The sequence below is a fragment of the Centrocercus urophasianus genome, unplaced genomic scaffold (assembly GCF_019232065.1).
Source record: "Centrocercus urophasianus isolate 14NV4802_14NV808 unplaced genomic scaffold, USGS_Curo_1.0 seq_13, whole genome shotgun sequence".
In the NCBI taxonomy this organism is placed as follows: Eukaryota; Metazoa; Chordata; class Aves; order Galliformes; family Phasianidae; genus Centrocercus; species Centrocercus urophasianus.
Genome location: NW_024884475.1, coordinates 39733466 through 39760028, shown reverse-complemented (window position 1 = coordinate 39760028; position 26563 = coordinate 39733466). Strand labels below are relative to the sequence as shown.

Genomic DNA, 26563 nt, shown 5'->3' with positions numbered 1-26563 from the left:
CTATGTAAGCCAAGTGTAGCATGTATGTGCTACCTATGTATATTACCAATTAAACTTGCATTTTATGAGCTTGAAAATTTCATGTATTTGTAAAGGGAACATGGTATTTTATTACAGTAACAAAGCTGAGCTTGAAAAAATAATTTTGAAACCTTTATCAAAGTTTGTTTAATTGGTTTTTCAAACCTAAATTAAGACATTGACTCTTACTGTCACCTGCTAACATGATTGAACGTGGCCAAAAGAAGTAGTATTGGCCTCCCACTTAGAGAAGATTAAATAGAGGCAGTGTGTAAATTGTTCTTTTCTCTGGTGTCCAGGTCAGATGGGGAAATGAACAAAATCTGTTTTGGACTTGGGATTTTGCTGTGGACTGTGCTGTGCCCTTCACTGAACCAAGCAAGGTGTGGGAATGGGCAATGATGTGGATAAATAGAATACTTCAGGTAGCATGCTGAGTGAATGAGTCCAGCAGAGACTAGACCAAGCAGGCTAATAGATGCTAGAAGGAAATTGATTTGTAGAATTTTACTTCCAGTTTTGGAAGTGCAATGCTGAAAGGTCTGTTCAACTGATTGTTGTTGTTGATAGAGAAGGATAAAAACCGGTCTGTTCTTCTGTAGAAGACAACTGCTCAAAGAAGCACTTTGTACTTCTCTTAAGATGTGCTTGCAGAGCTATGGCAGTGTATCAAGGTTACATCTTGTACCTCCTAGAAGAAACAGTGACAGATTGCAGGTTAAGGTAATCCCAGTACTGCTACAGCTGGAGTGATCTAATGCCATTAGCATGTATTACCTTGAGCAATTGCCAAATTCAGGGAGCAGGTGTGTGCTGAGTTCCCTCCTTGCCAGAGATATAGCCAAAACTGTTCTGGATCCTGCATGCTAGACAATTGAGGGAGAAAAAAAAATTAATGGGGAGTGGAAACCCATAAGAAATTTCAAGACCCTTGGCTTCTCTCTCTCTCTCTCTCTCTCTCTCTCTCTCTTTCACACACACACGCACGCAATTTGTTATGACCTGAGCTACCTACAATGGTTCTGTATTTTGTGACTTGTAGGTGGCAATTGGTGGAGCTAAGGAGATTTGCAGCTAGTTCACTGTGACGAGGAATCTCCACTGTCTATGTATAGAGTTAATGTAGCAGAGAATGGCTAACAGGACAGTACTACCACAATAGTAGGAAGAAGCATTTTTAAAGGGGTTAGATGCTCTAGTGGCAGGATTAGGGTCATCTATACTCTTGACATAAGTAATGATTAAGAGCTGCTTTTAAGGTGTTCTCTTGTACTTTTGTTTTACCAAATAAACATAGGTAAAGCATGAAGGAGGCTTTTGCCAATTTTGCCAAGCCTTTTTGTCTTATTTTCTGCTGGCATAATTCTTCAAGTCAAAAAAGTTATGTCTGCCAGTGCACGTTTAGTCTGGGGAGGCTCGAGTAAGTTCTGGCAAAAATATTTTGTTCAAAGAAGGCTATACTTGTCTTCTAAGCCCTTTGCTGGCATTAAGCGAGGTGTAGCTGTCCTGAGTTAGCTCACAGCGTAGATTTGGCCTCAGTGTAAAGGTCTGGGCAAAGCTCTTTATTTGAACTAGGACTTAGTTAAAGAACATGTTGTAAGAGAATGAGGATTTCTCCCCCCCGGCCCTGGCATGTAACATATTGCTGAAGAAGAACCTGTCATATTAGTGTTTTTTTTGTTGTTTTTTTTTTTTTTAAATAGCATCTCAACTGGGATTTGGTCATTTTCAGTTCCAAACTTCACTTTGAAATTCTTATCTAAGTTTTGCTTTTTAGGTGGGTGAGGGAGAAAGCAATCTTCAATCCAGCTAAACACACCTGATTCCAAACTTGGGTTTGTTTGCTTGATGTTCAGCTGTGCAGACAAGCTCTCTGTAAATATTTAATTGAAGTGGTTACAGTGGTGTTTCTCTCTGACACTCGTAGAATTTGTCGTACTTGTGCTGTGCATGTGAGCTTGTTTTTTTCTTCCTATTTTCATTGTGCCGAGTTTGAGAATAAGAATTCAATTTTAAAAGTCGCTAATGTGAGATGGAGGAACAAAAGATGTTTAAGGTTTCATTTTGTGAGGAAGTTGATTATTATTTTTTTTTTAGTCCGAAGCGGCCTCTTTTCCATCAGAAAAGAGTAATGAAGGACAGAACAGTGCTGACTTGCTGCTTTTAAAAATGTTCTTTTAGAAATCCAAGACCAGTATTTTGAAGATAGTGAAATGAAAAAATACCATAAATATAAATAATGTGAAGACAACCTTTGTTTCTGAAACATGCATTGCTGTAGTATTCAGTTATCTCATACTAGAGCTGAGTTTGCTTTTATTCTGTGCATAACAATTGGTTAAGCATAGTTAAATATTACTAAGAAAGGAGAAGGGTATTATGACTTCTCTGTAATTAATGGATTTGTATCTAATCTTCATAGAGCAGTGAATCTTTTCAGAGATTAGTGAAAATCTACACCCTCACCCCGCCCCCATTTTGGATTTCTTCTTTTGTTCTAGCTAGTGTTACAAATTGCTTACCACTCGTGTGCTCACTGCCCCAGCATAACGTTGCACAACCTCCATCTCCAGTGATTTGCAGCAAATATTCTAATTAAATTGTTTATGGGTTCTCATCTATTTGTTTGCTCTAAGCTGAGTGCTGTATAAGTTAGATAAATGACTTTCAAGTGGATGAAAGAGGCAGTAGACAGTCACTAAAAGCTTGTTTAAGACCTTAGAAGTAGCTCTGCTGAAGTGCAATTTTTTTTTTTTTTTCAAGTTCTTTTTATTGGAAGAGATTCCACTGACAGTCATTAATAGTATTTTGGCCTTAGATTGGCTTAGATGAACTAGTTTCTCATACACTTGTAGCAAAGATTTTCCCATTTGCACAGAACTGTATTTGTTAAGAGGCTCACATTTTCCCTGCCTTTTCCATTATGAAGGCATTCTGCAACCTTTGTAATCTTCCTGGAACTTCCCCCTTCTACCCCCTTTCACTTTTTCTTGTTTTTCCTTGACTTTTCTTTGCTCAACATCTTTTAGAATTTAGCCTTCTGGGATTAAAATGGTTTCGTCAAAATATTTGATGGTCTCAAGTGAAGATTTTGCTGACAGAGCCATTCCTGTGATGAGCTTTTTCTTTTATTTGTCACAGATGACTCAGGTAACCCCCCAGTAACTCTACAAGATGACTCAGAACCAGTTAGGGGTGTAGTGAAAACAGCTTCCTTCTTACCAAGTTTTCTATGTCATTTGAGGTTTGTTGGGAAGCTCATGTTTTCATATGCCTTACTGTTGTGAGTTTTTTTTCCTTATTCTTATTTTTTTCCATAATGATTTGAGAAAGCTGATTATTTTGTCCTCTCAGTCCAGGAAAAATTGCTCATTTTTTCCCATCAGTGCAGCAGCTGATTGGAAAGAGACAAATATCTCAGAGTTTTCAGATGCCAATGGTATTTTTTCCTGGCTGAGAGCCCTCTGGAACTGTCCTTATCTGTCTCAACAGAAATATGCAACATGAGCTTAACGTTTCATTTCATTTCTGTCTCTGACTCCCCTTAACCTAGCACAGTCCAGGATCTTCCTTTACTCTTCTCTCAAAGGCTATGTATGATTGGGCTTAATCTTATGTCACTTCATCATCGGGGAATGTCACTTGACTCACTTGGCACCTCTGCATAAGCTGTCAGTCTGTTTTCTCAGTGATGCTCAGATCAAAGGAGCATAGTTTCTGCGTGAGCACATCAGGTGAAATTCCCCGGGCTTTTGAAACTGCTTTCTGCCCAGCAGTGCTTGTTAAGCCCCTTGCAAATTCTGCAGGGGCCTTACAAGGAGCTGCGAGGTACTGAAGTGTTGTTTTAGAGAAACATGCCTGCAGCCTCTAGCCAGAGTTTGTAGTCTCCATACGTAGATTATTGCTCTGTAACCACACAACATAGTTGCTACTCGAATGATGGTTAATTATAGTTTCAGTTTATCCTGTCTCATGATCGCCTTTCCTGTAACGACAGCACGTGGAGTTTGGTTTTTGGTTTTTGGTTTTTTGATGTAGGAAGAATCTCTGACTTTGTAAAAGTCTGGCTAATTTGTGTCTATTCCAGATCACTGAAAATCAGTGAGCATCACTGTAGTGCCTGCTCTTTGTATTGTGCCTCTCCTGCCAAGCTAGCAAGCTGCCTTGACTTTGCGCATGCACACTTAGTCTCATAGGCCGATACGCCTCAGTCCTACTTGGCATTCTGATGGAATAAGCTGTTTTATGGAGACACTTTAGTCCAGTGGAGCTGGGACTAAAGTAACTAAGGTACCTCAGCACAAGCAAAAGTATGGCTATGTACCCAGACCTACAGGTCATCTCAGCAGATGACCGTACTTGTTCCAAGACATTTCAGAGCTCTGGGGATTGAGGAAGTGATTTTCAAAAGTGAAAAGGAGAAATGGAAGGCAAGTGAAGCTGTTTATCCCAAGCCCCCTGAGCTAAAAGCCTCTAAAATGTTCATATTAGATTACTGTTCATTGTGCTGTGAAGGGTGATAGTTGTGTCCTGGGCTTTTTGCATCTACCTCGCCCTGCTGTTCAGAATACTGACTTCTCCTTTCACTTGTTACGTGAATACGCTGGCAAGCTTCGGAGCTGAGCTGAACTGCTCAGGATCTTCATGTTCCTATTTGGTCAGTCCTAATTTAAAATATAAATCTTGTAGTTATTTGAATGCCAATTTTTTTTGATGCTGGTTTCTATGGCAGTGCTACCTTAAACTTCCTATTTTTAGTTTCTGGTGAGCTACAATGACAAGTGCTATTTTTTTTGGCTTAAAAAGAGATCATATCCTTTTTTTTTTTTTTTTTTACCCCCCCTATATATGCTGTAAGGCTTCAGGCATAGAACAAGAAATAAGGGAGAAGGTGAGGTAGGCATAGCCTACTAGGTAGCCATCTCCAGGTGTTGTGCATTGCAGGCAGATGTAGAGAAGCTCAGCTTTAGAAGAGAGAATTTGACTAAAACAGTTAGAATGGGAAGCCCAGCACTAAATTCAAGCCAGAAGATTGATTGTGATTTTGGCTGGTGTTCACTCCTTAAGCACATAAATGTGACACTCAGCAAAATAAGCCCTACAGACAAATCCTGTTTCTATGATGGGGGTGCTAGAAGTGGGTGCTGGGATATTCTCTGCAGTCTTGGAGAGCTGGAATATATGTGGAAGGGCTGTCATAATGTGCTCTGCATGGAGGGAGACTAATTCCTGGAAATAGTTTCTGTACTATCTGTCTGAAGATTCTCTGCTCAACTCCTGGATTTTCCAGATCTGGCAGCAGGTTACATTTGCAGTTCTGAAGTGTGTTGCGGTTTGTTTTTCTTTTCCCCTCCCCCTCTCCACTGAGTGGCTACTGTGGCCTTGAGACTCGGGTGCTGATTTTTATTTCTCCCTTTCTCCAGTGAGCATGACTTAGGAACAGACTGATGTGTTAATGACTGCCCTAACATCCCCTGCCACTCCTGAACTTGTAGCTGTGCAGACTAACTGATTTCGTCCCTCTCCCTGAAAGTTCCTTGCCCTTTTCCTTCCAAAGAAAGAGGGAACATTTTCCGCATAGGCATAGATAGGTAGGCGAAGCCAAAGGCTAGTGATATAGTAGCAATCTGACTGCCTTTGTTAACTCCCATAGTTGCTTGTCTTGGCCACAGAGAGGGAAAAAGCTTCTTGTTGTTCTGTTAAACATGTTTGATGTCCTGATGGGAATCCACATTCAGTAGAGCCCCAGTGCCTGAGCAGCTGATTGAGAAGAGTTTTAAGCTGGAATCTGAATCAGTCAGGCTGCTGACTGTTTCACCTGGCAACTGACAATCCTGTTTTGCTGTCTGGCCCCAGGCCCTTTCAGAGGCCTCCAGGCAAAAGATAAATGATCTCTTTTATTTGTCCTAGGCACCCGTACAGCTCCTGGTATGGCTGGCAATATCTAAGACTCTTGCAGTCCTCCAATGTGTGCTGCTGTAAAGCTGAAAAGTGACTTACTCCAGTTGTACAAAGAAAGCAGAAATGCATCAAAGGTAAAAGAAATGCACAGTCACAGCTTGTGGTCCTTGCTTTCTGACTAGTCTATAACCAGTGTATGCTTCAGCTGTACATGACTTAATTTTTGGTTGGGCATTTCCAGCTTGTGGTTATGTGACAGGAAGAGAGGAAAAAAACAAACTGGTTCTCTAGTGCTAGGTTAAACAGTTCTCCAGTGTGTCTGGGACTGCGCATGTGGGATGAGCAAGTGTTCTCTGAGGAAAATACCTTGTGGGAAGTACCTCTAAAGCCCTTAGACCCTGAAGAAAAGTAGGATTAGACTTTTGGGTTGTGCCATGCCTGTGTAATGCCACAGAAGAAAAGGAAAACTTGTCCCTGCAGAGTTTAGAGTATAGTGTTAACAATGGGATGATGTGCCTGTACTTTTGATACAAAAGGTTTAGACACCCGTCAGCATTTAATTACAGTTGACTTTTAAAAATAGTCTTTCTGTATGTAAAAGAACATTTTATTATGAAATACTCACTTACCTTCACAGCTCAGAAATTTTGAGTGTTTGAATTGGTTGCAAAGCAATTAAGCACCTAAATCTCTTTTGGGGTGAGATCATGCCAGTGCTTTTCATAACAAGGGTGTACAATGTTTATTTCTGCTTTTCCTGGAACTGCCACTTACATTTTTCTTTTCCTTTCTTAAATTGTCCTTTGGCTCAGATAACTAAAGCTAATGTCTTGTTTTATTGCTACAGAACTGTGACTGTTGCCTTATAATTATAAGGCACCTGGTAGGAATTTTAGTTTGACAGTGATTTTTCTTCAACATGTTGTTACATCACCCAAGAAAAGATCAGAGAGATAACCCTTTGCCCCAGATAAATTGAAGATAGAGCAGCCTAAGCAAGCTAAGCTATTTTGCAAAAACAGTGTGTGGAAAGACGACCACAAAGGAAGCTTAAATCCTAGAAAAAGGAGATGGACCACTGATCAACTCCAGATGTTGGAGTAGAAATGTCCCAAAAAATTTATGCTTAAGTGCAGGTGACCTCCTGACACCATATAGCGAGGTAGAACAGTGATAGCTCCAAAAGTCATGCTGCTATTTACAGTGTGACTACGATTTCAGGTAACAGCTAAAATGCAGTGTAATACTAGATGTGTTCTAACTATAACTGCAGAATGACGAGAGCTTGGATTAAGCCAATTTCATTGGTTCCAGCTGTCAAACAGCTGAATAGGTCCACTATCTTTATTTTTTTAATTTTTTTTTTTTTTTTCAAGTACAGTTTCACTTTTCAAAGAGAAGTTTATGCCACAGACATTAGTATTCTGATCTGAAAACTATTATGTTTTTCTGACTTTGGGAGAGAATGGTTAAAATATTATGTGCTCTGAAGCCCTTTGGGACCAATAGAAGTTCCAAACTTGAAAATTCTTCTGACTTTGAACTGGTGTGGAAATCCCCTTGGTCAGCAATAGGGTGACAGACCAGGAGCATTTAATGATGAAGGGAGCAGAGCTGTTGGAGCTGTTTGGTCTTCTATTTTGTTAACTTAGTTTCTGGTCATTATGAAAGTACTTCTTAATGTGGGCTTAGATTCTTTGTTAGTCTGAGCTGGATTCTGCAAAAAAATTGGCTGCTGTGAAATCATACAGTATGAGATGTCTGATTATTTTAAACTTGAATGTCTGTAAAAGTGTAGTTCCACTAAGATGGTTGTCCTTCTTGAAACTTCTTTCTTTCATGTTTGTTAATGACCTCGTGTATTGATATGCAGCCCCACTACTGATTGTAGGTGACTTACGAACATTCAAGTACATGGCCTCGTTATTGCTGGTATTTTTCACACTGAACATGAAATACCATCATGACGGTTTTGTATGTGCTTCTCTCTTCAAAAATCTTGTCTAGAGACTGCTGAGGAACTGTCCCTGCTCTTAGCTATAGCAGCTGCTTGCCAGAATGATCTCTATTAAGTAATGGTTTGAACGTGTAAGCCATAGGATTATATGCAAGGCGTATTTGTAGCAAGGAATTTTGATGCTGTCTGAAAACGAGGGGCCCCTAAGATTTCAAAATGGCTATCATTCGTGGCTGTCTGTCCTGGTAGGGACTAGTCTCTTTAGAGGAAGTGGATGTGATCTCTAAGGAATTACCTGCACAGCTGAAACAGTGAATTCAAGTGCCTTTTCAATCCTGAGAAATCCTCTAAACTTGTAAATTATAGTTCTTCAAAACTATAGATTTGAAGAACTTCAGAAAGGGCCGCTAGGTGGTGCTGTTGTCTTGTGATTGGCCACCATAAAAACCATGGCACTTTGGAGAAATTACCTGAATCACAGAATCACAGAATGGCCAGGGTTGGAAGGGAGCTCAAGGATCATGAATCTCCAACCCCTTTGCCACAGGCAGGGTCACCAGCCTCCCCATTTAATACTAGACCAGGCTGCCCAGGGCCCCATCCAATCAGGCCTTGAACATCTCCAGGGATGGGGCATCCACAACCTCTCTGGGCAGCCTGTTCCAGCACCTCACCACTCTCATAGTAAAGAACTTCCCCGTGACATCCAACCTAAATCTCCCCTCCCTCAACTTCAAACCAGTTCCCCTCGTCCTGCAGTTATCAACCCTTTCAAAGAGTTGACTCCCCTCCTGTTTGTAGGCTCCCTTTAGGTATTGGAAGGCTGCAATGAGGTCACCTCACAACCTTCTTTTCTCCAGGCTGAACAAGCCCAGTCCCCTCAGCCTGTCTTCACAGGGGAGGTGCTCCAGTCCCCTGATCATCCTCGTGGCCCTCTTCTGGACCCTCTCCAACAGCTCCCTGTCTTTCTTGTACTGGGGGCTCCAGACCTGAACACAGTACTCCAGATGGGGCCTCACAAGAGCAGAGCAGATGGGGACAATCACCTCCCTGTCCCTGCTGGCCACCCCTCTTCTGATGGAGCCCAAGATGCCATTTGCCTTCCGAGCTGCAAGAGCACACTGCTGGCTCATGTGAAGTTTTTCATCTATCAAGACCCCCAGGTCCTTCTCCACAGGGCTGCTCTCAAGGACCGCTCCTTCCAGTCTGTGTGGATGCCTGGGATTCCTCCGACCCACGTGCAAAACTCTGCACTTTGCTGTGTTGAACCTCATCAGGTTCACCCAGGCCCACCTTTCAAGCCTGTCGAGGTCCCTCTCAGTGGCATCCTTTTTTTCAACCGTGTTGACCACACCACTCAGCCTTGATGTCGTCAGCAAACATCGATTCCATCATCGATGTCATTAATAAAGATGTTAAAGAGCACTGGTCCCAAGACAGACCCCTGGGGATGCCATTCGTTACCGGCCTCCACCTGGACATAGAGCCATTGATCACCACCCGCTGTCTGCAGCCTTTCAACCAGTTTCTTATCCATCGAGTTGTCCATCCATCAAATCCACTTCCCTCCAATTTGGAGATAAGGATGTGGTGAGGGACCTTGTCAAAGGCCTTGATCAAGTTCAGGTAAATGACATTGGTCGCCTTTCCCTTGTCCACCGATGCTGTCACCCCATTATAGAAGGCCACCAGATTGGTCAAGCATGACCTTCCTTTGGTGTAGCTGTGCTGGCTGTCACAGATCACACACCCATTCCTCATGTGATCAAGTATGTTATCCAGGAGGATCTGTTCCATGATCTTCCCAGGCACAGAGGTGAGACTCACCAGCCTGTAGTACCCAGGGTCCTCCTTGCTCCCTTTCTTGTAAATGGGAGTGATGTGACCCTTCCTCCAGTCAGCCAGGACCTCACCTGACAGCCACGACTTTTCAAAAATGATGGAGAGTGGCTCGGCAACCACCTCAGCCAGCTCCTTCAGAACCCTGGGATGCAGGCCACCCAAGCTCATAGACTTGTACACATTCAGTCTCACGAGACGGTCTCAGACCTGCTCTGTCTTCACAGCAGGGAGGGATTTACCACCCTGGTGTCCACCTAGAGGTTTAGGGATGCAGGGCTCAGGGACGTGAGAAGTACTGGAATCCTGGCTGCCAGTGAAGACCGAGGAAAAGAACTTATTCAGTACCTCAGCCTTCTATTCATCCGTTGAAGCAAGTTCTCCTTTCACATTTACCAAAGGAGGTACACTCGCTTTGGCCTGTCTCTTCTGGCCAATGTACCTGTAGAAAGTTTTCCGGCTGTTTTTCACATCCCTCGCCAAGTTCAGTTCTGCCTGCACCTTGGCTTTCCTGATCCCATGAATCATGATCTCCTGATCCTGATGCCCTGAAACATTAAGGACTTCGACTAGAAAATCAAACTTTTCATAAAGTAGGAATCTGGGTTTCAATCATGGCAGCGATGAGTATTTTATGAGCACTTTGTGTTACCTGAATGAGAAGGGAAAATTAAAGTAGCTTGGCTGGTTGGGAGCATCTGGAATGCCATTTTTATAATGGTATGGAAAGGTGAGCAAACAAAAAACAACCATGGTGAAAACCAAAACCTGAAAGGCAGTAGCTAAGGAATTGCCTTAAACAAATGTTTTTGTGTTTGATGAAGTTTCTCTGAGTAAGGTGCTCACCTGAAAATCCAAAACACATTGAAGAGTTAAAAAGGAATGTCAAAAGTTTTTTTAGGAATGCTATTTATCACAGTGTGAGCAAGTGTGTGTGTGTGTGTGTGTGTGTGTGTGTATACCACGTATGCATGTGTGTATGTCTACACACAGGCTTTTCCAGAAGTAAGGGGTAATAAGTCTAAAACTAAGTTATGTATATCTACAGTTTATGTAGTTACTAAGTTAGAAATAGAAGTGTTTTGGAGAAACATGGTACTGTGCACTGTGAAGACACATATGGTCTGATTTCATTCCTGTTTGTTGCCCTGGAGAAGAATTGACAAATTTGAACCCTGGATTTCCTGAGCCAAACAGGGATTGCAAAGTGAGATCGTGGAATCAAATTGGACTAGTTGATTGTTTAGAACCTTGCCCTGGAGGAAAGTTTTTGAGCAAAAAGTTTCCAAAACTTAGTTTGTTCTCATTCTGTGGAAAAAATGTTGTCAATATGTTTCTATCTAAAGACTAAAGATACTGTTGGTATCATTGCTTCCAGGTGCACAACCTCCGTCTTTTTTGTTTTTATTTTTTCTTTCTTGCTGGAAGTGGAGAAGGGGAAGACGCTCCTTCAAAATCTACTGTTTAAAAAAAAAGTGTACATGGGGATGGAAAGCACAAGTTGTGTCGTTGACTTGTCTAAGGTTTTCTTGAGCTTTAGCATCTGCCTTTTATCATTTGCTTAAAATAAGTCCTTTGCTAGTTACCTGTGGCTAGGGGATTAAAAGGAGAAGTTAGTGTTTATGACATACTGTGTAATGGCATGGAATTCTGTTAGAGGAGGAGATTAAAACTGGAGTTTGGAAGCAATCTTGTTCCAATGAATGTGCAATTTCAGAAAGAAATATTTTTTTCACTTTATTGCTGCTCTCATTAATATTATTATTTTAAAGAGTAGACATCTGTATACATATGCATACATACCAGCACAAAGGTACTTTGTCACCACTATCTGAAAAGTTTTAGAATACTGAAAGCTGTGACCTCTGGTTGATGAAAATTAAGTAACAGAATGAATGAGTTTATGGACTAACTTGCCTTTTGGTTGTTTTTTTTGGTTGTTTTTTTTTTTTTTGTTTGTTTGTTTTTGTTTTGGTTTGGGTTTTTTTGGTTTTTTGTTTGTTTTTTTTTTTTCCTTAAATTCACCAGTTTGGGCAAACTGTTTGCAAATGACTTGAATCCAACGAGTGTTTGTGAAAGCTGAGAATACAAGGGTTAACTGTTTACTTAATTAATTCAGGGCCAGCTCGTTCTCTGAGATAGAGAGCTTCAGATGCAGTCATGCTTCCAGCATTTGTTTTCTCAGCAAAAGCTGTGGAGGATGTCATTTGTGGCTGTTTTCCCCTTGGAGTTCAGGAAAGGGCTAGCTCTGCCTCTTCAATTCACACTCGTGGCATTTCTGATGGAAAAATTCCTGACTTGGATTACTCAAAGTTTGCCTTGTTCATGTCTTTGCAAAGGTTTAAGAAAGTTTTTAGGTGCTAGGGAAAGGCGGAGGGCTGACAATGTTGATGAAACACAGTGCTTAGCCTAAGCCTTAGATAGTACAAAGTACCACCTTTTTCTGCTTGCTACAGCAAGCTACTTTGTTTTCTTGGTGTTTCTTGAACCAAATGTGGCTTTATTCTACTTCCAGAGGAATGCTTTTTGAACAAGCAGCATTGTTACATAGCGGCACGTTTAGTTTCTCAAATGAGAAACTTTGGCTACCTCTATTCTTATCACCAAGTCTTCTGTGACCTTACAGATGGAGTCAGCACATCTACCTACAAGAGAGTGCCTTAGAGTTGCTGCAGGAGCAAGCTTGAATATCACAGAATCACAGAATTGTAGGGGTTGGAAGGGACCTCCAGAGATCGAGTCCAACCCCTAATATATGGTGTTTTTAGAGTGGCTCTGGGATTACAAAAACCGATTAACCAATTAGAAATGCTGATTTCATGTTAAAATACGCTTGAATTTTAGTAGTGAGCTCACTGAAGCATCTATTGGCAGAATTTCAAGTTGTTTCATGTTTAGTTACATTTGAACTTCACGCATGCAAAATAACACTGAGAAAGTAAACCTGCTTTACTAGCCCCACTCCTTTTCCCTTCTCAGTCAGGATGCACATTTATCTCTGTGCCATATATATCCATATAATAAGGTTCCCAAAACTACTTGAGTTGCTGGCTAGAGGGAGCTATGTGATGTGCTACCAGTGGTGGAAGGAATTGAAAGGGGATGTTGGTCATATTTTTTTATTTCTTTTTGTTCTTAATCGCATACGGGCATAATGCTACTGAAAAAGAAGATGGCGCTTCAGTTTTAGTCATGCCCAGTGCTTATTGTAGTTTTATTTGGGTTTCCAATAGCTTGCCAAACATGGCTGCCTATCTTTAGACAGTCTTCCCAGCAGCAAAGCATTCTGCCTGCCCCTGAGACACTAGTGTGGGGAGAGTTGATGTGCAGACAAATTATGTGTTGATCCCAAGTGGGCAAGGGGTGAGATGCCAGCCATGCAGCACAGGGATTGTTGCCAGGCAGGTGTCCCCAGACCTGGTGGCTACCCAGAGTCGACATTCTTCTAATTTGCTCTCCTAAGTTACTAAGTGCCTGAGCAAAACTTGAATAGAAATTACGTAGGTAGGAATGTAGTTCTGCTTAGCTTGGATTCATATGAGTGTAGGTGGGGAGGTTAATCAGGTGCTTCTGTGGTGTAAACTGTGTACAGGAAAATTCTGCTGGTGAAAGTTGCTACTTGCTTCTTGAGCTTTGGTTTCAAGAATAGCTAATAATTCAGAGAGTTAAAAAGTCCTCCAGAGAATGAGTGGTAGGATGAGGTAGGAAAAACAAAGCACTATGCTGGAGGCTGCTTTTCAACAAAAGTATCTTCTAATCTAGAGTTACAGTACGATGTGTAGACAAACAACATAAAAGTATAATTGCAATAGTGAATTGGAGTGATGATGGCCAGTTTTGCTTTCTCATTTTCTTTTAGCTTAGAGTTAACTTTGAATGTGCTTGGGGATGTCATTACTGCACTGCGGTTCAGAATGAGGCTTGCATTTCAATACAAGCTTAAGACTGTTTATTTAAGCATCACACAGCATATTCTTACCATACTGTAAGAATTTCCTGGTAATTGTGTTGGTTAATTTATGGCCAACTGCATAGAAGAATGACCTTTTTCTGAAGAGGTACTTAGTGAATTTAATTTCTTTTCTATTGTTTTAGTAAATAAACTTCCAGACTTAGCAATACGAAAAGTGGCCTCCTTGCACAGTAATGTAAAATGTCATTAAAACTATATAGGAAGCCTATAATGTAGTACTTTTTGATTCTTAAATTTGGAGTAGTTATAAATCCTTGCCATCTGGATGCTGGTAATGTTTGTCGTTAAGTGGAGATGTCTGTACGTGTATTCAGGAGGCCTAGGATCTGTAATAAGTACAAAGCCCATGCATTACATACAGTTCAACCCTTAGCACATCCTTTGGTACTATTAAGCTGAAAATAATATAGAACAAATCTAGGAAAATGGCATAGAACAAATCTGGGAGACTATTGCTTTCAAAAAGCAGCAGTGAGTTGTAGGTGATACTAAGCATCGCGGTGTGAAGTAAAACATTTGCTGTACTGGTCGGTGCCTCGGATGGGAGCACAGATGAGACCCTTGTCTCAAAGGCCTCCATGCTGATTGGCAGCAGCGAGCAGGCAGCTCCAGCCGGGCCTCCTGCGCTGACCGTGGTGCTGAAGGGCAGAGATTGGCACTCGGGGCAGCTGCCCCCATGCATGGTTGGCTGGGTCAGCCTCCCACTGGAGATGAGTGGGGGGGAGATAAGCTATCTGGTGATGTGGATCTGGGGCACAGCTGTCTCCTTCCTCTCTCTCTGGTGAAACATTCCGAAGTCCCAAAGTCGTCTTGAGGAATCTTTGCCAAGCAGATGGCAGATCCTTGTTACAGGGGTGTCAAATAGAGTGTGCTTTATAAAGACGTGCTGCGTTCCTGCCATGTCTCGTGTAAACCTACTGAAGATTTGGAATACAGTTGACATGTGTCCTCTAAGCATAGAAAAATGGGTATCTATAAGAATTACTGAGCAGATGTGCAATTGCTTGCTTGGAAATTGCGTCTCTTCTAAGATTTGCTTTGGGACTCCGGAATTGAGTCTTTTAATAGGAGAGACAGTGTAACCTGCATTACTTTTATCACTAGACCTGCATTTCTGTGCTAGATGTTTTTACCTGTGTACAGTGGAGAAAATCTTGTTTCCTTCTGCTATTGGTGTGAAGGACTGAATGTGTTCAGGATGAGTTGTGTGGAAAGCAAGGGTCACTGATCCTTGTTCAGAGCAAGTGTTTCCAAGACTTCAGTTTCTACAACTGTAGACTGTGGGTTGCAGATTTAGCTAGTAGTACTAGCAGCAGTGCTTTTTTTTTTGTTCATCTTGTGTCTTCTTCCAGTAAGTTGGTCTCTATTTATGTGTAAAAAGTCATAACATAAAACACCTTGTAAGAGATCTCTACAATAATAAGCAGCTAATAGGGAAAACGGAATCCTCATTCTAATAGAAAAATGAAGTCAGAGATTAAGCTTCCAAGAAACTCTTACTTTTTTTATGTCCTTGGTAATAACAAGTAATAACAGTAAAGGTCAAGATAGCTCTGTCATCCTGAATCATGCTGTTGCTTGCTTCAAATGGTGAACACTGCTGAGACTCAGATCAGATACATCTGATAAAGAGGACAGAACCAACTTGTTTATTTCCAGAATGTATCAGAGAACTTATTTCTGGTCCTTCCTCTTTTATAAAAGGCAGGTATTTATTTACATGGTCTGATGGAAATTAATGTGTTAGAACAGTTACTACCTTTCCTTCCTCTTTTGTGTGCTGATTGCACAAGATCTTAGTACAGAATGTGAGGGGAATGGAATGATAAAAGATTATACTGTTGCAAAAAGAGCAAAAAGAGTTTCAGCCTGCTCCTAGTTACCTGTTGCCGCTCCCTTCCACAATGAGCTGCTGTGTGGGAATAGCAGGGTGAACTGAGATTAAGCTGCTTCCTGCTCTTGGTATAGTTTAGAGAGTTTATTTTTCCTTACTAGGAAAATACCTGACTGAATCTGAGGTCTGTGGATATGTTGCCTTAGAGAACAGTTGGTTAATTAAGGAATAAAGTTGTAAATCTTAAATGTTTAAAAGTATTATTTTGCAAGGATATTGTTTATTGTATAATATTATGATGATGCAGTGGGAATAGAAATGTCACGTGATTTGGTCAAATCATTTGCTTTGCCTAGCAGTCCATTCTGAAGAAAATGAGAGAAATCAAGAATCTCATTGATAGCCTTACACTGAAGAGAGCATGCTGAAAATATTTAGATGGATAAGAATAGTTCTGTACCAGGCTATTTTGTGTATTTGAGCTCTTCTGTTTTTAAATATGTGCAGCTAATTTGGAAATGCATTGAGAACACATTTTCATTTGGCAGAGGGAGTAGTTGCAATGACCAAAAATCACTGATAATAACAGCCAACAAGAATCCATCACTATCCTCAGCTAGTGAAAACCTTGGTTTACACAGTGATGGTAGAAGCATTAAAGCACTCACACGTGGAAGAGAAGTTAGTTGGCTAGGGTTGGAAGCTGTTTTCCACTTTCTGTCTCTTTCATTAAGACACCATTCATTTATTAATTTGGAGAACAAAAGTAGATTTGATGTTGAATGGACAGTGATAGCATCAGATGCTGTCTATCACTTCTTGTTCATTGTTAGGATTCTTCATCTGGTGCGGCATGCATGTTGATTATAATGTTGTGATCAGTGATTGAATAGCTGTGACATGTCACTGAGAGTGAAAGGTAGCATGTTCTTGGGTTCAAGATCAGATAAGCAGGGCAGACAAGGAGAGCAGAACACTGTAGGAGAAGATGTGGTAGATCATCATGTGTTTCTGCAGTACTGCAGTTCAATAATTTGGCCAGCTAAAGGCAGATAGGAAAAGGCTAAGCCCTGAATAGAATAATCAGCTTTTCCTTCCAGAACATGCTTGCCAAGGATAGACAGAAGAGAATTGAATATAAAAAGGCAGATATAAGTAGGCCCTTACAGAACACAGGACTATTCAAGCAAACCTTGAAATCTGTCTTAGTCTGCAGGAGAAATACTGCTTCTGTAAGCAGGGACTCTTGCACAGATTATGGAGAACATGGTTTAATTGCTAAATGAACAGGAATATACTGCTTAGTAGATCAGGAGATTTTTACCAGTAAAGGCTGGAAAACCATGCAAGATCTGGATACTCTTGTATCTTTAGGCAGTTCTCTATAGAAAGCTACTTTAAGACTTCACAGCATGCTTGGTCATAAAATAAACGGGGATGCTAAACATTTTTTAAACATCATACCTTTCTTGATGTTTTGGTAAGAAATGTCCGAATTATTCTAATTACCAGTAGAATGCCACCTGTTCTGAGAGATGGACTAAAACTCAGCAGTAGTGAAAGCTGCAGCAGTTTGTGTCTTACCTGGAGGAACTTACAGAGCTGCAGTTCAGTCCTGTACCAGACTGTAATGCCAATATGATGGCATTGTACATTAGATGTGTTAAGTCCATGGGAGCTATGCTGAGTACTGTTTCTTAACACAGCACCTTCAGAAACAAAAAAATAGCCTATGTTTCACCGTAGTCGATCAGTAGTTATCAAGCTACTTTCAGGGAAGTATAGCTATCTGAAGGGTGTAACAAGACTGCCTAAACTTTGACTTTAGCTGATGACACCAACCACATTCAGAGTGACTCTGAGGAAAGCAGGGCTGTCACTTGGTAAAAGCTTGCTTCCTGTCTTTGCTTAACCTTTTGAGAACTCCTTCCTCAAACTTAATTAAAACCTACTTATTTCATAAGTTGATGGATAGTTAGCAGAAGGAAGAAAAAGTTATGCAGAAGGATGACAGGAAGGAAAGAGAACCCTTCCAAAGATGTGTCCAGAACTATTTTCCATTTCAAAAAAGTCTGGTTAGGTTCAGGTGACTTTATAAGTCTGAGGAAGGAGATATTGCTAGTTCTTGAACCTGCAGGACCTCTGAATTGTTTGGGATCACTGCTGGGAGCTCACGGAACAGTTTGAGTCCTCCCATTGTAAACAGCACAGCATAATCAAGTGACTAAGAAGTGAGAGCCAACCCACCACCAACTCACCCTAAAATAAAGTTATCTTTGATTGAGATATATATATATATATATATATACAATATCATTATATATATATATATATATATATATATATATATATATATGAAATATATATATATGGAGAATATGAAAAAATGGTTATGTTTTCCATATGGTCTTTGTTCGAACTTGTTTTTCCTAGGGGTCATACAGACTCAAAGAAGCTCTTCTGAATCCATATCTAAAGGTTTTAAATATTCCTTTTACAGATACTTAGAAGAACATGGTGAACACATTTAAATTTCAGTGCATGTGATTACCATGTAAGTTCTTCTGACCGATCAGAGTTGCGAGCAATAGTGGTTGAATGTCATAGATGAAATTCTATGGGTCATAATAGTTGTTACGTATTCTTGCTGTTTCCTGGTATTTAATAAAACTAGTGGAATTAAAATGAATCATGTTAAACTGCTCTTATTTTAGCATAAAATTAAGATAACTTGTTGACTTAGCAGCCACTTAGGCAGGAAGGAAAAGGCATCCTAGTTAAAATGCTGTCAAAAGTTATTGTAGGAATCTTTACAGGTTTGTTGCTGTTGTTTGGTATTTTAGCAAGATTCCTCCTTCTTCTTATACAGTAGTCTAGACAGCATTGTCAAGACACACTCATAAAAAAATATTTATGGGCAAAATTTTTAAAAACTTTGAATTTTTTTTTTTTTGAATTTTTTTTTTGCTTTATTCTATCTCATTGATTAGTTTGATGGCTCTTCAGCTCTGCAGAGAAGGACCTGGGAGTCTTGGTGGTGGATGACAGATGGGCCATGAACCAGCAGTGTGCCCTGGTGGCCAAGAAGGCTGATGGGATCCTGGGGTGCATTGAAAGGACTGTGGCCAGCAGGACAAAGGAGGTGATCCTCCCCCTCTACTCTGCCCTGCTAAGGCCTCACCTGGTGTACTGTATCCATTTCTATGCTCCCCAGTACAAAAGAAAGACAGGGATCTCCTGGAGAGAGTCCAGCAGAGGGCCAGAAAGATGATGAAGGGCCTGGAGCATCTCTCTTATGAGGAAAGACTGAGTGACCTGGATCTGTTCAGCCTTGAGAAAAGAAGATGTGAGTTGGTCTTATTAATGTTTATAAATATCTTAAGTGTGGGAGTTAAGGGGGCATGGCCAACCTGTCTGTGGGGACAGGACAAGGAGAAATGGCCATAAACTTGAGCTAGGAAGATCCGCACCAATATGCAAAGGAATTTCTTCACAGTGAGGGTGACAAAGCACTGGAAAAGGCTGCCCAGGGAGGTTGTGGATTCTCCTTCTCTGGAGAAATTCAAGACCCATCTGGATGCCTACCTGTGCAGCCTGCTGTAGGGAGCTTGCTTTGCAGGAGGGTTGGACTTGATGATCTGCAGAGGTCCCTTCCAATCCCTGTAATTCTGAGATTTCTCTTAAAAAAAAAAAAAAGGAAAAAAAAAAAAAAAAAAAAAGGAAAAAAAAAAGTGACTGTTATGAATGCTTTTAATAATGTGATTTTTTTCATTGCATCAGAGCAACAGGTAACAACACAGTTGTCTTAATTTCCCAAATCACCCCAGATTCCTGCCAGCAGTTTGTTTCATTTGTGTACTTATGCAGATCTATTATGTCCATTCTTGTCTTCTCTTAGCACAAGAGATGAAACAGAAGATAAACCACTCATGCCTACAGCAGCACTCCCTAGTTGCCTAACTGCCTATTCTTCTTCCAGAGGCACCTTTTACTCCATCTCACACTGTGGGAAGTGCCTTAGTGAATAGACTAGCTTTATATCGATGTTCTCAGGGTCAGCAAATGGAGTTTGGCATGCCGACAGAACAGAGAGAATTTTCCAGCCAGCGCTGAATCACCACTGAAATTGCCCTGCCAGTTAAAGTCAAATATGGGGGAGTAATCTTAACTCTCTGGTTGATTAGGTTTTTTTTGTTGTTGTTGTTTTTAATTATTGCTATTATTAAATTGTTTGAGTAGCAAAGAATTTCAAGCAATTTCAGGAGAAGTGAATTGCCCCACTAATTTCACTAGGTGCCAGCTTGGACTTGGAGGTCATACTTGCTAAAATGAGTTAAATTTTGCTGCTTTTCAATGCCAGAAAGTAGTGGAAAGATGCCTTAAGAAAAACTGTGGAGACCATTCTAGAGCTCTTGTTTTTGGTGATCTTTTAACAATATGTGCCAGGTCTGATAGTAGCAGTGGTCAAGTTCCTTGGCTTCAGAAAGATGAAGCCTGTTTTCAGAATCTGGGCTGCTTCATCCAGTGATGTTTGTGGCACACGACGCTTTATGGCATTTGAGTGCCAATTCTACAAATGTAACAACTAGGTGTCAGCTTTGAGAGGAATTAGTTTTTTGTGTGTCTTTGCATCATATAAATGCCCTCGTGTTGTGAGCTTAGGTAACTTCAGTTGATTGCTCATATACTTAAGTGTGAGAAGAAATACTACATGGCTAATTATAACCACTTTTAATTAGATCTTGCAGTAACTTCTGCAATATGTTTTAGAAAAGATACAACAACAAGGATAGAGATGTATCTAATTGGAAGGGAAGAGAAAAGAAAGGTGGAGAAAAGTAGTATTTACGTGTTGAATACCACAGGAATTTGATATGAATGGTATGCTCAAAAGATAAGAGACTGGCTAATTATTTACAACCCAGAATGTATTGTTTATGTCCAGCCTTTCCTGCAGAATCATATATGTGCCCTGCTTAATAATGAGGAGCATATCAATGCAAGACATCTACAGTCTGCCCAGCTTGAAAGTTCCCATCCATTCCCTGGAGATGAGGTCTGAAAGGGCAGAATCACTGACATTAGAGAGAACAGGGAGGCCTGCAGCTTTCCTAGTTAAATTCTTTTAGGTTGAGTTGAAAAGAAAAGTCATATCTTGCAGATCATTTTCATGACTACATTCCCCTGCCCTCATCCCTCCATCTGCAGAGCTAAGGCCCTCTGCACCGCAATTACCAGGACACTGCCTGAACCAAGGATTGAGCACCAGGTGAGAAGGTGTGGCTAACCCAGGGAGCCCAGATGTAAGCAATGCACTGGAATGACTGGAAGGGGTGAAGCCTCAGTTAAGGATTAGCAGCTGAGGGAGCAGCATCTCTCTGGATAGAGTTCACACTTTTCTTGAGCTGTTATTGGAAGGGGTGAGCCAATTTTTCTTCTTCATTACTTGATATTGCTCTGCTGTGCCGAAATCCCATTTGAAGGTGCTGTTATCACCCTTTGCCATATGCCCTCTTAACTAAATATATTGCTACCAGATTCCCTGGTAGTCTGAAAGGCTCCTTCTGCTCATACCTTTGTGGTAATGCTGTAAGAACTAGAAAGAGAATTTCTTGCCAGGATGTGAGCAGGATTTAAGCTTCCTTTTTATCCTACTTCTGTGCCAGCAGTTGGGAAGTTAGAACAAAATGTGGTTCAAGCATTGGTCACATTCTTTCATGGTGGAAGGCAGGTGGGAGAGGATAGATGACGCTAATGGGAAGGTACCAATCTTGGTGTATGTCTTTTTTGGTTGTTTTTTTTTTTTTTTTTTTTTTTTTCATACTTGCAAGCAAAGGTCTACTGAACCAGCAAGATGGATTGATAGCTATTTAAATAGCATTTGGGTGCACTGAGGTTTTTCTAAGATTGAAATGTTTAGTCAATGTAGGTAACTTTTTTGTCATTCAAGAATATGGTGCATGTGGCCTTTGAGTCTGGTGCTGTTTTGTAACTGAAATACAAAATGTTATGTGTCTTGTTGGTAGGGAGCATATAGATTCAGCGCTTAAACCTTCCTACAGAGCTACACACAAAGAAATATTGAAATGCATAAACCTGTAAGTTTTCTGCTGACACTTGAGAATTTTGTAAAGTAGCTTGCAAAGCAGGAGTTTATAACAAAATTCTTGGTTGCACAAGAGTGTGAACTGTTTCAGATTGCTTTGCTATATCCTGAACGTGAAAAAAAGCTGTGGTACAAAATGGCCTCACAAAACTATCACAAATCTAAAAATCTGCTTTAACAGCATGCTCTTAGTGTGGCGACTGTAGCATTAGCAACAGAGTGAGCAGTATCATCCTATGAAAGGCAGGTCTCAGACACTTACAACTGGCCGTGTTGCGATATGTAGTCTCCTGTGTTTTTTCTATCTGTGATTCTCATTATCACAAAGCAAATAATTAAAAAATGTAAAAGTATCTAAGTGGATGGTTTACCTTTGTTGTTGGTTAAGGTGCATTGTAATCCATAGTTTGCTGAGTGTCAAAAGAGGGATGAATGGAAGATAAATAGAAATCTCTGAAGACAGAAATTTCAAAGAGCTTTCAGGAGGTGAAACAACTTTCTGCAATACTTGGTGATGCGTTCTGGCGGACAGAAAGCTGACTGGAATAAAATTAGGGGCTCTTTAGGGGATTTTTTTTTTTTTTTTTTTTTTTGTGAGAATCAAGTTCTTATACATGAGAAAGAGCATGTTGTTTTATTCTTCCTTTTCTTCCTTGTCTTTGTTTCCTTTTGTTTCTCTCCCCTGTTGAGAATGAATTTGTCTATGACCTCTTCAAGTCAGGGGTTCTACCATCAAAGGCACAACAAGACTATAAGTTCAAGTATGGCAGTCCAATAATAGTCTAACAAATAACAATAATGCATTTGCAGTCTCCCTGGTGGCCTGAGCCTTGTGTCTGCCCAGCTTAATTTTTTAAATCGGTTCTTTCCTCCTCCTCTTGGAAAAGCAAGTTCAAAAGTTTTCAAGATCAGTTTTTATATTTTAACTCGATGCATTAGGTTTGTCAAATTGTGTTTGTTTGCTGGTTACTGTAGCTTGTTTAAAATCTTTAGAGACAATAATAAGCTGATAAAAATGCTTTTGCTTTTGACTTTAGAGGGAAAAAAAAGCATTAGTTTTTAATTTTTTTGCTATTTAGTGCCTCAGACTCTATATTTTTTAAAAAATCAATAAAGAGAGGAAAGAATGTTAAGAGGAAAAAATATTCAAGGAGTTCATTAAGCAATCCTTCAACTTGTAAATTTATCAACAACTTCAAACGTTCCTGAAAATAAACCTGCACTTTCTAAGGATATGCCCCACTTTTTCTTTCAGAAGGTCTGAAGTGTATGGCAAAGAATATTCTCCCTTCACTTCAGGATCTTTGTACTTTTTTGCTCATTAATTCTCAGACTGACCTGAAGGGCCATTCTTCTTGCTGTTTGTATAATGGAAATTAAGGAACAGAAGTTAAAGAAACTTTGCCAGCATTTCTAAGTAATTCAGCAACGTTTTCTGAAATTCAAGGCAGGACCTCTGTGTAAAATCCTGGTCCCACTAGCAAAACAACTGAGAGGGGCAAGCTTTCTGCACTTCTCTGTCAATGCAATTAAATGAATTTCTTTCTTCTGTGGTTCTCAAAAGGCCGCATAAAAGGAGTCATGGATCGGTATCCCAGTTTAACGGATGGGGACACTCAGGCTGCATGTAAAAACCTAGTATTGTTCAAGTCACTTTAGCAACATGGTGGCATCCTCGGGAATAAAATGCATGTTCTTTGCACTCCAGCTAAGTGCCCTAGCCGCTAGGTGCCTCTGCCATCCTCTGCTGCGTGGCACTTGTGAAGGCAGCTTGCTATCTCTAGATAGGATCTGAGAGGAGTACGTGAAGTGGTGGTAGCATGCTAGCTGGGCAAGTGTCATTTTCATTGGCGTGTTACGTTGCACTGCCTGCGCGTAATCTGAGATAATGGAAGTAGAGGGAAGCAATGTTTGCAATATGATAGAAGAGCCGGTGGGGTGAGGACAACGCTTTTCTATAAATACGAGCTGCTAAAGTGAGCTAGGTAGTGCAACACCTATTGCAAATAGGGATGTTTTTTTTCTGAAGGGCTGGGACAAGTAGCCTCCTAGTAAGCAGAAGCTGGGGCTTACAGTGTGGATATTCCTCTTCTGTTTTTTTCCTTGAGCTCTATTTTCCCTTCCTTTCCTTAGCAAAACTAATTTTGGGCCATTTTCATCCCTGCTTTCTCTCCTGCCTATTGTTCCCTTGTCTCTTCTTCACTGCTGTGGTGAAACTGAGTGAGGATTTTGAGTAATCTCCACAGGTCTAAGACTGAACCCTTCAAGGTCATTTTAAGTTAACTGTTTCTGATCCAGCTGGACTGATGGCAGGCCCTCTATGAAGTTTTCAGTAACCATTCCTCTGATACTGACCAAAAATCAGAGGAGTTCAGTATGTTGATAAAATGCGCAGTATGAGTCTTCATTCTGACAAAGTGTATGTGGAATCGTAGAACTGTTCAAGTTGGAAGGGGCTGTTAAAAGTCACCTACTCTAAGTCCCCTTCAATGAACAGCTAGATCAGGCTGCTCAGTGCCCCATCCAGCTTGACCTTGAATGTCTCTAGGGATGAGGCATTCACTACCTCTCTGGAAAACCTGTTTCAGTGCTTCACTATGCTTACAGTCAAACAAACAAAAAAAACCTACCACCTTTTTTCTTATGTCCAATCTGAATCTCCCTTCTTTTAATTTGAACCATTTCCCCTTGTCCTATTACAACAGACCCTGCTAAAGAGTTGTCAACAGTTGACAGGCTGGTTCTGCCCAGTTCTGTGACTAAATGGGGCAAGGGGACACATATGGACCCGTGCCCTGGGGAAGTGAAAAGGGTAAGGAGATGGGCCTAAAAGCAAAACAGTGGCAATGATCTGAGTTAATTATTACTTAATCTATAGTTAATTTAGTATAAAATTTATTGGAATGCAGGATAAAACAATATAATTGCAATTGAAGGCTAATAAATCATAGAATGGCCTTGGTTGAAAAGGACCACAACGATCATCTTTTTTTAACCTGTTATGTGCATGGAACACGAGCATTAACTCTTTAGCTTCCAGTGCACTATTTGATGTTGGATGTGAAATACTGAAAACAAAAGTCGTAAAACCGTGACAAGAGTCTTCCCTCTTCTTTTTATATTCCCCCCTTTAGATACTGAAAGGCCACTCTCAGGTCTCCCCGGAACCTTCTCTTCTTCAGGCTGAACAGTGCCAGCTCTTTCACTGACATCAGCCCTAGGTTAACATTCCCATGGAAGGTGTTTCCTTGGATCATTTCTGTGGCTCTCTGGACATGCTCCAACAGGTTCTTTTCTCCTGTTCTGAGGACTTCGCATCTGGATGCAGTACTCCAGGTGAGGTCTCACCAGTAGAGGGTTAGGGTCACCTTCTTCAACCTGCTTGCTAACCGTGCTTTTGATGCAGCCCAGGATACAGTTGGCTTTCTGGGCTGTGAGGGTGCATTGCTGGCTCATGGCTGGAGCTTTTCATCTATTAGAACTCCCAAGTCCTTTTTGGCTGTGATCCATTCTTTAGCTTCCTAGCTTGCTTTGATAGCAGAGATTGCTGTGAACCAGGTGCAAGACCTTGCACTTGGCTTTGTTGAACCTAAAGTGGTTTTCCTGCTTCTGAGAGGATCTGCTCCGTGATCTTTCCCTGCCCAGAAGTGAGGCTGACACACTGGTAGTTCCCTGGGTTGTCCTTTCTACATTTTTTAAAAATAGGAGTGACACTGCCTTTTTTCTAGTCACCGGGTACTTCACCTGACCACCATGATTTTTCAAGCATCCTTGAGAGTGGCTTGATGACTACATCAGCCAATTCCTCAGGTGCTGGAGTGCATGCAGACTAGTGGCTGTATAACCTGCGGATATAATTATGCTTTTTAAAGAGATTCTTGCTGCTACCTGGACTACAGGCAAAACAGGATGATTATTATTATTATAATTTTTTTTAGATGTCTCAGAACAAATGTATTTGGGACTGAATTGTGGCTCTCCCAAGAGAGAGTGCTGCCTTTTGTAGAGATTCAGAAGGCAGGAAGCCAAAGTTAGTAGAATGGGATGGGACCAGCCTGAGAAATGATCTTACTGCAGCCTGTCATTCTTGTGAAGTCCCCAAGCCCTCCGGTAGGGAGCCCAGAAGTTTGGCAAGGAGGGGTGGTGCAAACAGCTTCCTTCTCTGTGCTTGAAGAGGGCCTTTCAGAAAGGAGGCAGAGCTGGGTATGGAGCACACACTAGAGGCTAGCACTGCTTGGTCCCTAAGGGCTGAGTGTGAGCAACCTGCTCTCATCTTCAATCTTCTGGCTTCTCTGCAGTGGGAATGATGGACCTTTGGTGTTGAAAAGAGCAGAAATAAAGTCATTTTCAAAGGCAAGTAACCAAGAGAGGGGAACTACTTTTCCTGATGTGTGCTGTGGCTTAACACAGGCAGCTGTGAAAGTTCACCTGCATATTTAGAAAAAGGAGTGCTTAGTGGTGGTACTTCTCACTTGTAGGGGAGAAAGAAAGACTGAAAGCAATGTTCTTGAATTTACATAACTTGCAGCTCTACCTTGACTTTCCAGTGTATCTTTTCATGATCAAATGGCTCATCCAGAATGCATTCCTGCCACAGCTTTACAACTATTTCCTGGCGCTTGCTATTTTCCTTGCCTCAGCAGTGGCAGGTTTTATATGCCCTGTGCTGCAAAGCAGGCTCTCAAGAGATGGAATTGGCTTTCACTTAACCTTTGTATGTTATTCTGTGATTTATCTTTAAAGATGCATCCCAAGTGCTCAGTGCTGCAACGTGCTGCAGTATGTACTACTACTTCTCTGAAAATAGTTCTAGCTGTAGCAACTAGAAACGTACATTTTAATACACAGTTAAAAATAGCTTTGTTTGGCTTAAAGCACTCTCCCCTACCTGGTATTAATTTCCATGGAGCTGAAGCATTAGAAATTCTCTTG

At 40.9% G+C, this 26563-nt stretch overlaps 1 protein-coding gene across 2 annotated transcripts in view; it reads left to right on the top strand.

Moving 5' to 3' along the window:
* Positions 1–26563, top strand: part of SLC4A4 (solute carrier family 4 member 4) — a 227988-nt gene that overhangs the window by 4711 nt on the left and 196714 nt on the right. The window contains exon 2 of one of the 2 annotated variants that reach the window (XM_042812001.1): positions 5932–6056. The exons of the other annotated variant lie outside the window; for it this stretch is intronic. Coding sequence (XP_042667935.1) covers positions 6046–6056 — 11 coding nt within the window. The 5' untranslated portion in view covers positions 5932–6045. The remainder of the gene's footprint in view (positions 1–5931; positions 6057–26563) is intronic. 2 annotated transcript variants of the gene reach the window in all.